General features: G+C 39.6%; 1 protein-coding gene across 1 annotated transcript in view; it reads left to right on the forward strand.

The window, feature by feature from the left end:
- Positions 1-13,811, forward strand: part of LOC124787859 (regulator of telomere elongation helicase 1 homolog) — a 106,619-nt gene that overhangs the window by 69,176 nt on the left and 23,632 nt on the right. The window contains exon 12 of the mRNA XM_047254822.1: positions 427-666. Within this exon, the coding sequence (XP_047110778.1) occupies positions 427-666 (240 nt within the window). The remainder of the gene's footprint in view (positions 1-426; positions 667-13,811) is intronic.

A 13,811-nucleotide genomic window follows, 5' to 3' on the forward strand; every position in this document is an offset into this window, starting at 1 on the left:
TTAAATTTAAACATTTTTCACTTTGCATGTCTGATGTGTCTTCAGTGGTTTGTGCATTTTTAAATTCATTTCTTTAATTTGTTATAAAATCAATGTCATTTAACCTATTTAGGAACTAAGCTACTACTACCTATATTCAGCAGAGTACAGTCATCCATTAACAGCCATAAAAACTGTTTTCATTCAGTCTTGAACAGTTTCACATTTTAAGAGGCATGCATGTATAGTGTATTATGTTGCAGTGTTTGTAAAATATGAACATCAAAGGCTAGGTGAACAAGAGCAGATAGAAAAATTATGTGATTCAGTCTCACTCATCATATCACTTTTTGATTCACAGTTTTATTTTTTTGTTAAACGGTACTTTCAGTTATTGTTTGTATAGTTACTTTACCTTCAAAACCAGTAACTGAAAAATGTTTACAGATGTTGTCAGGTCGTGACTGGTATCAGCTGGAGGCATCAAGAGCTGTGAATCAGGCTATGGGACGTGTCATTAGACATGCCAAGGATTATGGTGCTGTCCTGCTCTGTGATTTGAGGTTTGAGAATGCCAGTTTCAAGAAACAACTATCTGCATGGCTGCAACCACACATTAAGACTTTTCGCCAGTTTGGTCCCATTGTGAGGAATATACGATCCTTCTTTAGACAAGCTGAACTTATGGTATGTATAGCAATTATTTGTCTTTTGTCTAGGAGACAAGTGTAAAACACACACACACACACACACACACACACACACACACACACACACACACACACACACACAGGGGGGGGGGGGGGGGGGGAGAGAGAGAGAGAGAGAGAGAGAGAGAGAGAGAGAGAGAGTTTTCTGAATATATGAATATATAATTTATTCTGTTAGTTCAGAAATGGAAATTCCGGGATGGGAAAATGTGTAAAATAAGGGAAAGGTAACCACTTACTTACATAGGACTTGTGCATGGCACACAGGAACACATAACAAAAAACAGTTAACACTAGCTTTCAAGCTCTTGCTCTTTTATTGGTAAGAGTGCACACATTCTCACACACAGCCACCAAAAGTACATGCCTGTGGTAGTGGAAAGACTAATTATTGAATATCAATTACACTGGGCAACAAAAAAATAATTTTTGAATGTTTTGAGCACTTCATGAGGCAGTTCCTACTAATTTTGGGTTGAGAAAAACAAATATGACAATGAAAAATTTTTATTAGCTCCAGTTTCTAGGATATACACAAGGTGGAAGTATTACATATTAATGGATTGAGAGAAAAGGATACATTTTAATTACATACATGCTAACAACAGTGAAAGTGCATTTGACTTTTTTAACCAGTAATTACATGCTAAGAGTTCTAAATTGCTGGAAAAATCATGTGGTGGCCTATTGACTTTGTCGTCTTTTAGCTTGCCTCTTGTAATGGAGTTCTGCAGAATCCCTACACAAAGACCAACAGTAATCCGCAAGCACTACTTCATTCCAATGGCCCTGATATCTTTGTTCCATAACAGAAATGTCTTGATGGAATCTCTCACCATGTTCATCACTAACAGCTCCACAACTAGTAGGGAAAGAGTCTAGGTGGGAGTGGAGAAAATGGCTCTTAAGGGACATGTTGTATCCAAGGTTACAGTATTTTTGCAGGAGCACTGTCACCAAATGCTTGTAGTTGTCATCTCTTTTGTTGCCTAAAATCCATGAACAATGCCCTTGAAGGCTTCCCAAGCGTCTTTTTCTTTCCCCTCCAAAACTTGGTCAAATGCAGGATCGTTTACAAGTTCTCTTATTTGTGGTCTGACAAAAATGCCTTCCTTAACTTTTGCATCACTTAATTTCGAAAATTTCTCTCTTATGTACTTAAAGGCCAGTTCTTCTCGGTTCATAGCTTTGTCAAAGTTTTTCATGGAACCCAGCTTGATATGCAGGGGTGGAAGAAGAACATCTTTTGGGTCCACAAGAGGCTTGGCAACGACATTTTTCTCGCTAGGGTGAAGATTTCTTGCAAGCCAGTCTTCTTTAATATAATGCAGTTTCCTATCTCTACTGTCCCACATACATAAGAAGCAGCAATGCTTTGCCTAACCCAGTTGCATTCCTAAGAGTATGGCAATGACTTTTAGATACCACAGATTTTCCATTTGTGTTCATGATATTTAATTGAGTCCAAGAGAGCTGTCATATTTGCATATGTCTCCTTCATGTGAACAGCATGACCAACAGGAATAGATGAAAGAAGGTTCCCATTGTGAAGTAACAGAGTTTTCAAGCTAAGCTTGGAGGAGTCTATGAATAACCTCCATTCAGTTGGATCATGACTCAAATTCAAAGATTTCATCAAGCCATTAATGTCACAGCAAACAACAAGATTATTTTTCTTCTCTAAAAAGGGAAGCAGTTCCCTGTGACGTTTTCTGTACTGTGTTATGTTATGTTATGTGTTATGTGGTTTATTCATCTCATTACATACAATTTTCAAATCATTTGATTTGATGTACAGGAGACATGTCAAGGTTTACAAAAGAAACTTTTTTTACTTTTTTAAGAGAACTACAAAAGTTTACATTATATTTTACATTTCTAAGTTACAGCTACACATGTACATACACATCACTTTAGAGAAGATTCCATTGCTGTAGTCAAGACCCAAGAATTTCTGCATTCTCCTTTGACAGGCCAAGGTCTCTAATGAGATCACTCAATTCCGCTTGACTCAGTCTGTGCGGTTTATCATCTTTTCCCTCAAAATCAGGGTCATGAGATGTGGAAGGCTTGTTTGGTTCTTCTTGTTCCACACTGGCTTCATTTTCTACTTCAAACACACAATTTTTACATCTTCAATTTTTTTGGTCCTGTCCTCCTCCTCAGTTGCGCGTAATACTACGGTATGTTGATGATTTTCAGACGGTCCATAAGTGAAAATCATCAACATACCGTACACAATTTTTAGGTGGAGTGGGAACTGGTAAACTATCCGAATGTGGAATGGGTTGAATAGCAGATGAAAGATTCGGGTACTGAACTGTTCTTCTTTTCTTCATAGACAGTACCTTTATAGGTGGAGTCAGGCAGAAATAGAAGTCATCTGTATGGTTTGTAGGCTCCCACCAAATCATAGGCACAGCGAAAGCCATAGATCATTTCTTCTTTTTCAGCCATTCTCACAGTGTAACTGAACATGCGTTGCAACATATATGTGGAGCCCAAGACTTATCCTGGTCCTCTACTTTCATACCGAAATAATACTGATAGGCAGTCTTTACAAGAGGCGTCAGATTGCGTTTCTGTGAGGAAAATGTTATTTCACCACAAATATAACTAAAGTTATTCACCATATTTACACATTTTTGTGGAATTTTTACAAATTTTACGCTAAAAAAGCACTCACGAACCAGAAATTTTGCATTAATTTGAGTAGAAACTACATGTAATTCACAGTCACAGCAACAGTATCTATGTTTATGACTTACAAACAGCTGAAGAGCATTTGTGTTTTGTTATTTGACAGGTGTGCCAACTCCCAAAAAAAAAAAATTCCCCCAAATTTAAAATATTCACTCTAAAAAACAAAATGTCACTTGATCTTCAGAACAAGAGCTAATCTGTCATTTTTATGGTGATTGCCCAGTGTTATTGAAAGCAGTTGCCTATGTGGATGGAGGTTGGGAGGGAGTAGGGAGGGAAAGGCAACCACTTACTTACAGAGGAGTGGTGCATGGCACAGGACTGGTGCGTGGCACACAGGAACACACAACAAAAAACAGTTAACACTAGCTTTCAAGCTCATGCTCTTTTACCGGTAAGAGTACACACATTCTCACACACAGACACCAAATGTACATCCCTGTGGTAGTGGAAAGACTAATTATTGAATATCAGTTATTGAGAGTAGTTGCCTATGTGGATGGAGGTTGGGAGGGAGGGAAGGACGCATGAGGCAAGGAGGGGGGCGGGGGGAGCAGGATTGTGTGAGGCAGATCTCGCACTAGATGACATGGCTGCTGCAGTGCAGTGATGATAAAGAGTGAGAGAATAAGGGAGAAGTTGCAAAAAAAAGGGGGGGGGAGGGGTGCGAATAAGGGAGAAGTTGCAAAAAAAGAAAAAAAGGGGGGAGAGGGGTGCGAATAAGGGAGAAGTTGCAAAAAAGGGAGGGAGAGAGGTGCAAAAAAAGGTTGTGTGTGTGAGACAGAGACAGAGAGAGAGAGAGAGAGAGAGAGAGAGAGAGAGAGAGAGAGAGAGAGAGAGAGAGAGGGGGGGGGGGGAGAGCACCTATTGGTATTGGGGGGGGGGGGGGTGGCAGTGTTTCTGTTGGCCATATACCAGTCATCTATAGGCAAGAGGTAAGTGGTTGCCTTTCCCTTATCTTACATATTCTGTTATCTCAAGCTGATATTAAACAGTTGTTGCTATGAGGTAAGTTTCTGTTTACATAGTTACTTTGCAAATCAAGTAAAATAACAATCTGATACCATAACAAACAAAAAGAAGAATGTTACCACTTCTGAATCTATATACTCTGCAAGCCACCATATGGTGTGTGGCAGATGACATTCAGTGAGCAACAATCATTTCTTCCCTTTTTATTCCACCCGTAAATAGTGGGTGCAAAGAATGACTTGGGAAGCCTTTGTATAAGCTCAAAATATCTGATTTTACAATCATGATTATCTTGTAAGAAGTATGTGAAACTATTATTGTTGCTTTGAAATATAGTGTATTAATTGCTCTTTAAATGATTATTAAAGTATTGTTCCTCTGTTAAATCACCTGTTGTCACAGGAGTTTCAAAATAATGCCTTCTTCAGGTGAGGGGGAGGAAGCATCACATTCTATTATTTCATCAGATACATTATGCTAACAAAATATGTATACAACATAAAAATTACAGAGACTTTCTTATTTGAATCAGATAAATTGTAACTGAACTCTTCATCCATGTCATCAACATCAAAAATATCACTAAGTTCATCTTCAGATTCTTTCAGAATGCAAAAAATCTCTGCATCACTGAGTGGATTATTGTCAAACATACTGCTTCAAGTACGCAATGTGCTAACAGTGATGTCTTACATTCAACTTGCTTGTTTGAGTGCTTCGATTATCAGAGTGCCTTGTTATGAATCAGACTGCAGAAATGTGTACTAGAATTGTTGATGTCCCTTCTCTTATCTGCTGGATAACGAGTATTACTCACAAGAACTAATGAGGCGCACTGCCTGTTATATTATGGTTGTGGCAGTCCTCACCAAGATGTGTGTGTAATATTATGGGCGGGGCACCCTAAGTGTTCAGAATGACATGCTGAGTTTTGTTACCTACATCTTCATTCCAATTACAAAGATGGTTCAGTGTTCCATTAGCTTGTATTTTGTGCACTATATGAGAATACAGAACTGTGTTGAACGTCTTCCAAAATTCATGGAACTTGCCATGAACATGGACACACTACTGTGTTCTGTACCTCCTTGATGAACAGAACAAACTGTGTTCATGAGACTGTAGTTTGTGGGATTCATGTTGATGGATGCAGCACACTATTCTCTATTCCTAAAAGGCCATAAAATGTGAACGTAGAAAGCGTTCTGTAATTTTACAACAGATTGACATCTGCAGTATAGGTCTATAGCAGTTTATGCATTTGTTCAATTACCCTTCTTGAAAATATGAATCTCTTGCACCCTTTTCCAGTTGCTTGGAAAACTTTGTTGCTCTGGCAATCTAAGATAAACTGCTAGCAGTAAGGGATTAAGTTGCAAAATGTGAGGAAAAGAACACTGGACGAGGAAAGGTCATTAATTATATTGGGACTTCTTGCCCTGGGAGTCTTCCACCACTGTAATCTGAAGCTTTTCCCTTATGACAGTGGAGGGAGTTGTTACTTTTTTATCGGTGTACATCAGAGATAGGTTGAGCAATTTAAAAAAAAAAATTAAGCGAGCGGGCAAAAGAATTTTGATAATTCATATGGAAAGAGCCTTCAGTTTATTGTCACTTACAGTAGTGTCACAGCTAGGCAAAATTAATGTTAGATTAGGGGCAGCTCCCCAGGTGGGAGGCGCAATGGCAGTGCCAGCAGTTTCAGTTAGTGTGTAGAGTTTATCTTACTTCCGCCTTTATTTTCCATGAGCGTCTGCCAGGAAATGAATATTATCTGTGTTATTATCTGATTGTCTAGTTTTTATTTACATAAAAGCTTGCATATTTATTTCCTGCGGTAGCCTTTGTCTGAACTGAGTAGTGTAACTTCAGATCATCATTACTGCCACCATCGGCTGATTCACTTTGAATTTGTGATGAGTAGTTTATCAGTCAGTTTGGCGACAGCTAGACAGGTGATAGGAGTGTTCAGAGTGGCATTGCCAGTAGTTTGTGTTAGTACATAGCCTTTAGTGTTGTTCAGGATTTATTTTCCATGAGCATCTGTCAAGAAGTGAATATTTATCTGTGTTTTTATCTGGTTGTCTAGTCTCTGTGTACATTTCAAACTTGTGTATTTACTTTTTGCTTTATCTTTTGTGTGAGCTGAATTTCTGGCAAAGCTGAGTTTTTTTTTTTTCGTTTCTGTTCTAAGAGCTTGCAGATCTTGAGATCTTTGTGTTTAGTGAGAACTCTACAGAGAAGATTTTAGTGTTTGTTTATTTCCCTTGTTTATATTTAAGCACATCCCAACATCAATAGCACCACAGTTGGGTAATTTTCTTCCCTACAGGGGTCTTTTTGTTCTTTTTTAATTAGTTCCACGTCTTTTGCATTTTTGAGAATTTAACAGGTCCCCCCCCCTCCCCCCACAGATTGATGTGGATAGGGACTGTACTTGTTGTGTTTGTGCGACCCAAGGAGAATTTACCACTGTCCATAAACAGCTGTAAACTGCATTGGCCACTGTCAACAGGCTTCTGGCTACTGCTGGAAGCTGCAGTGACATTGGGTTCCAGTGACAAGACATGAACAGATTTGGTGCTGTTTGAATCCGCAGGTGACCTGGTTGTCGCTGCATCTTCAGATATGCAATAACTGAGTCTTTACTCAAAAGTGAATGGCGGGCAGTGATGGGTTTGCATGTTACTGGCCAGAAGGCAAAAGAAGGAATGGGACACTTAGCTGGCCCCTTACACCTTAACAACAGATAGAAAGTTGTACCCAGTGTTTAATACTTCTGAGCCAGTACGGGATGGCTCCTGTTGGGACAGTGGCCAACTTTCCTGCTCAGTCCAGGCAAGTGCAGAGGGCAGATACGCTAGTCATTGAGAGCTCCAATTTTAGGCAGATTATAGATCCTCTCAGGGAAATAGCAGGCATGTCAGGAAAAAAAAAAAAAAAAATGCTATTGTGCATTTGACTCAGTCTGTTGGCTGGTGGTGGGTGGAGTGGGGAGGAAGGGCCGGGTGGGTCATTTTGGAGATGTGGAGGAGATTCTGCTGGCAGCTATTGAGCACACTGTATGCAATGGTTGCAAATCATGGCTCATTTTGTCACAAATGACATCTGCCACTTGGGTTCTGAGGGCATCCTGTGTTCCTTTTGGTGGATGGGTGATATGGTGATGGCAGCAGCTAGCACCGCATGTGGAATGTGGGCTAAACTCACTATTATAGCATTGTATCCAGAGTTCATTGGGTCCTCTGGTGTGCAGTAGAGTGGGAGGTGTAAACCAAAGGCACAGAGAATTGGGTGGTGATATCAGATGTTAATTTCTCAATCTCCACTATAGGGTGGAGAATTGTAGGACCCTCCTTAATGGTTAGGCATGTACTACATGCAGTAATTGGGTGCTAGGGTAGCAGAGCAGGTGTGACTTGCACATGAACTTTTTTATTTATTTTTAAAATTAGAGTAGCACCCTGGCACATTATTCTCAGATAATGCCTGCCATTGGAGGTCAGAAGTAGAAAAGGTTAATGTGATATTAGTAAACTGCAGGAGCATCTGGGATAAGGTACCAGAATTAGAACTGCCGATTAAAGGTAATAATGCCCAGATAGTATTAGGATTCTAAATTTAGACTGGAATATTTGCCACCAAAAGTGGCGCAAATTTATTGCAGTAAGGAATTTGATATTATATGCTGAGGTTATCAGGGATTCTGAATTGAATCAATCTGGATGAAGTTAAGCATCACACGTGGGTCAAAAATAGTAATCTGGTGCTTGTAAAGACCATCTGTGTTAGGAGTTGCAGTGGTAGAATATTTCAGGGAGAATGTCCAGAATTTCGTGTGTATGAGATGTACCTATAAAATAATGGGACTAATACTGTCACAGAGTAAGTACACATGTCAAAGATGAATGACCAATAGCTCTGAAGCATGAAGCCTTCATCTCTGGTTTCTGTAGACATTGCAGTGTGGCTGTGGCCTTCATTTGTGTAAGAGCAGTTATTTTGTTTTGCCGGAAAAATCATAAGTGTAATAATAAAGCAACAAATGGTTGGGAAGTTTCACATGAGGCTTGGAAAAACTGCTACTAAAACCTATCTTTTACTAAAAGAAATGTGTAGCAAAGACTGTTTATCATGCATGTGAGTTTTTTAAGTGTTCCAAGCATTTCCCAGATGGCTGATAAGATGGTGAAGATGACTCGCACACAAGACACCCTTCAACATCAAAAATAGATGAAAATATCAAAGAAGTAAGTCTGATTTGATCAGATGGTTTGTTGAGTATTTGATTAATTGCTGAAACTATAGGAATTGACAAAGAATGTGCAACACAAATTTTACATAACCAGTTTAACATGAAAAAAGTGTGCAAAATGAGTGCTGAAAATTCTCACAATTGAACAAAAAGAAACTTGTGATAATGGTTGTACTGACACTTTGAGTACTATTGAAAATGACTTTAATTTCTTGAAAAGTGTGACAATGTAATGAATATTCAGTTTTGATTTATGATCCAGAAACTAAGCCCCAGTCCATGGACTGGAAGGGCCCAACTTCACTGAGAGCAAAGAGGGCTCGAATGAGCAAATCAAGATTGAAAGTGTCGATATTCATGGAAGTGTATATCCTCACTGGGTTCCTGAAGGTCAGATTATAAAGCTACATTACTGCCTTGAGGTACTTGCTCAACTCTGTGAAAAGGAAAAAAATACCAAAATTTTAGAACAACAAGTCACACACGCTATTTCACACTACATTGTTGGTTAAGAGGTTTCTAGTGAAGTACAGCATTCCAGTATTTGACCACCCATAGTATTCACCTGACCTAGCACCATGTGACTTTTATCTGTTCCCCAAGACCAAATGCGCATGAAGAGGAACAAGATTCAGAATCAAGAGAAGTCAAAACCTAGCTGCCAGACAAAACTTGAATGAAGTGAATCATAAGGAGAGCAACGAGAGAAGCATTCAGTGACTTTGGAAGTAAAACTTTACCAAAACGATGATATCATAGATACATAGGGAGGGACAGCTAATAATTCCAGATTTTTAAATAAGGTGAGAAATGATTTCCTTGGATGCAAAGCACACATTTCCAATGATTCTTTTCTGTAATTCTGTATGTGCATTATGTTGTTGTTGTGGTCTTCAGTCCTGAGACTGGTTTGATACAGCTCTCCATGCTACTCTATCTTGTGCAAGCTTCTTCATCTCCCAGTACCTACTGCAGCCTACATCATTCTGAATCTGCTTAGTGTATTCATCTCTTGGTCTCCCTCTACGATTTTTACCCTCCACCCTGCCCCCCATTGCTAAATTGGTGATCCCTTGATTACTCAGAACATGTCCTACCATCCGATACCTTCTTCTAGTCAAGTTGTGCCACAAACTCCTCTTCTCCCCAATTCTATTCAATACCTCCTCATTAGTTATGTGATCTACCCATCTAATCTTCAGCATTCTTCTGTAGCACCGCATTTTGAAAGCTTCTGTTCTCTTCTTGTCCAAACTATTTATCGTCTATGTTTCACTTCCATACATGGCTACACTCCATACAAATACTTTCAGAAACGACTTCCTGACACTTAAATCTATACTCGATGTTAACAAATTTCTCTTCTTCAGAAACGCTTTCCTTGCCATTGCCAGTCTACATTTTATATCCTCTCTGCTTCGACCATCATCAGTTATTTTGCTCTCCAAATAACAAAACTTCTTTACTACTTTAAGTGTCTCATTTCCTAATCTAATTCCCTCAGCATCACCCGACTTAATTCGACTACATTCCACGATCCTCGTTTTGCTTTTGTTGATGTTCATCTTATATCCTCCTTTCAAGACACTCCATTCCGTTCAACAACTCTTCCAAGTCCTTTGCTGTTTCTGACAGAATTACAATGTCATTGGCGAACCTCAAAGTTTTTATTTCTTCTCCATGGATTTTAATGCCTACTCCGAACTTTTCTTTTGTTTCCTTTATTGCTTGCTCAATATACAGATTGAATAGCATCGGGGAGAAGCTACAACCCTGTCTCACTCCCTTCCCAACCACTGCTTCCCTTTCATGCCCCTCGACTCTTATAACTGCCATCTGCTTTCTGCACAAATTGTAAATGGCCTTTCGATCTCTGTATTTTACCCCCTGCCACCTTCAGAATTTGAAAGGGAGTGTTCCAGTCAAAACTGTCAAAAGCTTTCTCAAAGTCTGCAAATGCTAGAAACGTAGGTTTGCCTTTCCTTAATCTTTCTTCTAAGATAAGTCGTAGGGTCAGTATTGCCTCACGTGTTCCATCATTTCTACGGAATCCAAACTGATCTTCCCCAAGGTCGGCTTCTACCAGTTTTTACATTCATCTGTAAAGAATTCACGTTAGTATTTTGCAGCTGTGACTTATTAAACTGATAGTTCGGTAATTTTCACATCTGTCAACACCTGCTTTCTTTGGGACTGGAATTATTATATTCTTCTTGAAGCCTGAGGGAATTTCGCCTGTCTCATACATCTTGCTCACCAGATGGTAGAGTTTTGTCAGGACTGACTCTGCCAAGGCTGTCAGTAGTTCTAATGGAATGTTGTCTACTCCCGGGGCCTTGTTTCGACTTAGGTCTTTCAGTGCTCTGTCAAACTCTTCACGCAGTATCATATCTCCCATTTCATCTTCATCTACATCCTCTTCCATTTCCCTAATATTGTCCTCAAGAACATAGCCCCTGTATAGACCCTCTATATACTCCTTCCACCTTTCTGCTTTCCCTTCTTTGCTTAGAACTGGGTTTGCTTCTGAGCTCTTGATATTCATGCAAGTGACTCTCTTTTCTCCAAAGGTCTCTTTAATTTTTCTGTAGGCAGTATCTATTTTTTTTACCCCTCGTGAGATATGCCTCTACATCCTTACATTTGTCGTCTAGCCATCCCTGCTTAGCCATTTTGCACTTCCTGTCAATCTCATTTTTGAGACGTTTGTATTCCTTTTTGCCTGCTTCATTTACAGCATTTTTATATTTCCTCCTTTCATCAATTAAATTCAGTATCTCTTCTGTTATCCAAGGATTTCTACTAGCCCTCGTCTTTTTACCTACTTGATCCTCTGCTGTCTTCACTATTTCATCCCTCAAAGCTACCCATTCTTCTTCTACTGTATTTATTTCCCCAATTCCTGTCAGTTGTTCCCTTATGCTCTCCCTGAAACTCTTTACAACCTCTGGTTTAGTCAATTTATCCAGGTCCCATCTCCTTAAATTCCCACCTTTTTGCAGTTTCTTCAGTTTTAATCTACAGTTCATAACCAATAGATTGTGGTCAGAGTCCACAATTTAAAACCTGGTTCCTAAATCTCTGTCTTACCATTATATAATCTATCTGAAACCTTCTAGCGTCTCCAGTGTTCTTTCATGTATACAACCTTCAATCATGATTCTTGAACCAAGTGTTAGCTATGATTAAGTTATGCTCTGTGCAAAATTCTACCAGGTGGCTTCCTCTTTCATTTCTTAGCCCTAATCCATATTCTCCTACTATGTTTCCTTCTCTTCCTTTTCCTACTGTTGAATTCCAGTCATCCACGACTTAAATTTGCGTCTCCCTTCACTACCTGAATAATTTCTTTTATCTCATCATACATTTCATTAATTTCTTCATCATCTGCAGAGCTAGTTGGCATATAAACTTGTACTACTGTAGTAGGTGTGGGCTTCGTGTCTATCTTGGCCACAATAATGCGTTCACTATGCTGTTTGTAGTAGCTTACCCGCACTCCTATTTTGTATTCATCATTAAATCTTCTCCTGCATTACCCCTATTTGATTTTGTATTTATAACCCTGTAATCACCTGATCAAAAGTTTTGTTCCTCCTGCCACCGAACTTCACTAATTCCCACTATATCTAACTCTAACCTATCCATTTCCCTTTTTAAATTTTCTAACCTACCTGCCCGATGAAAGGATCTGACATGCCACACTCCGATTCGTAGTACGCCAGTTTTCTTTCTCCTGATAACGACGTCCTCTTGAGTAGTCCCCGCCCGGAGATCCGAATGGGGGACTATTTTACCTCCGGAATATTTTACCCAAGAGGATGCCATCATAATTTAATCATACAGTAAAGGTGCATGCCCTCGGGAAAAATTACGGCTGTAGTTTCCCCTTGCTTTTAGCCGTTCGCAGTACCACAACAGCAAGTCCATTTTGGTTAGTGTTACAGGGCCAAATCAGTCAATCATCCAGACTGTTGCCCCTGCAACTACTGAAAAGGCTGCTGCCTCTCTTCAGGAACCACACGTTTGTCTGGCCTCTCGACAGATACCCCTCCGTTGTGGTTACCCCTACGGTACGGATATCCGTATCGTTAAGGCACGCAAGCCTCCCCACCAACGGCAAGGTCCATGGTTGATGGGGGCATTATTTTGCTCAATATTCCCCAAATAACAATACCACACATTATAACAGTAGAAGTAGCTATGGTATGCAATTTTCCTTGTGTCCATGTCAGTGGCATATGCAATTTTCCTTGTGTCCATGTCAGTGGCATTAGCTAATATTTGCACTGCAAATGTGAAGCTACATAGTTTGTTTACTAGGTACAACTAAGAACCCTAAGAGGTTTCGGCCTTACACAAAATCAGTAAGGAGATTGAAATCATCTAATCAGTCACCAAGTGACCATACAGGCACCAAAATGGAAAATGACAGAGAGAAGGCTGAATTACTGAATTTAGTCTTCTGAAATTGTTTCATCATGGAAGATCGTAATACAGTACCTCTTTTCAATCATCATACGTTTATCATAGGACATTGGAGCGACGGACGGTACTTGCGATTGGGAAAAAATGCAGGTCATTTCTGTATCAAGAAGGGTAATACGTCAGATTCACGTAATTATAGGCCTATATTGCTGATGTCAATCGGTTGCCGAATTATGCTCACATATCATGATGTTTTTGGGGAACAAATATGGCCTCCTTAAAAACCAACATAGATTCCACATTCCATTTGACACCAACCCGCACTGCCGGTTAGTGAAAAAGATCCGTGAGATATCAGCCCAGGTTTGTGACTCGATTCAAGACTTCTTTCCAGAGTGAACTCAACATGTCGCTCGTAAAGGAACATGTGTAGAGGAAATTTCAGGAGTACCCCCAGAAAGTGTGATAGGACTGTTATGTGACCTACAGCAGCTCCGGAAAGATTCAAAATCATGAAATGTTCAATTTTTCCTTTTTCGCATTTTAAATATCTGCAGACTTTCCCCTTTCAATTGATATACACTCCTGGAAATTGAAATAAGAACACCGTGAATTCATTGTCCCAGGAAGGGGAAACTTTATTGACACATTCCTGGGTCAGATACATCATATGCTCACACTGACAGAACCACAGGCACATAGACACAGGCAACAGAGCATGCACAATGTCGGCACTAGTACAGTGTATATCCACCTTTCGCAGC

This window comes from Schistocerca piceifrons, chromosome 3 (assembly GCF_021461385.2).
Source record: "Schistocerca piceifrons isolate TAMUIC-IGC-003096 chromosome 3, iqSchPice1.1, whole genome shotgun sequence".
NCBI lineage: Eukaryota > Metazoa > Arthropoda > Insecta > Orthoptera > Acrididae > Schistocerca > Schistocerca piceifrons.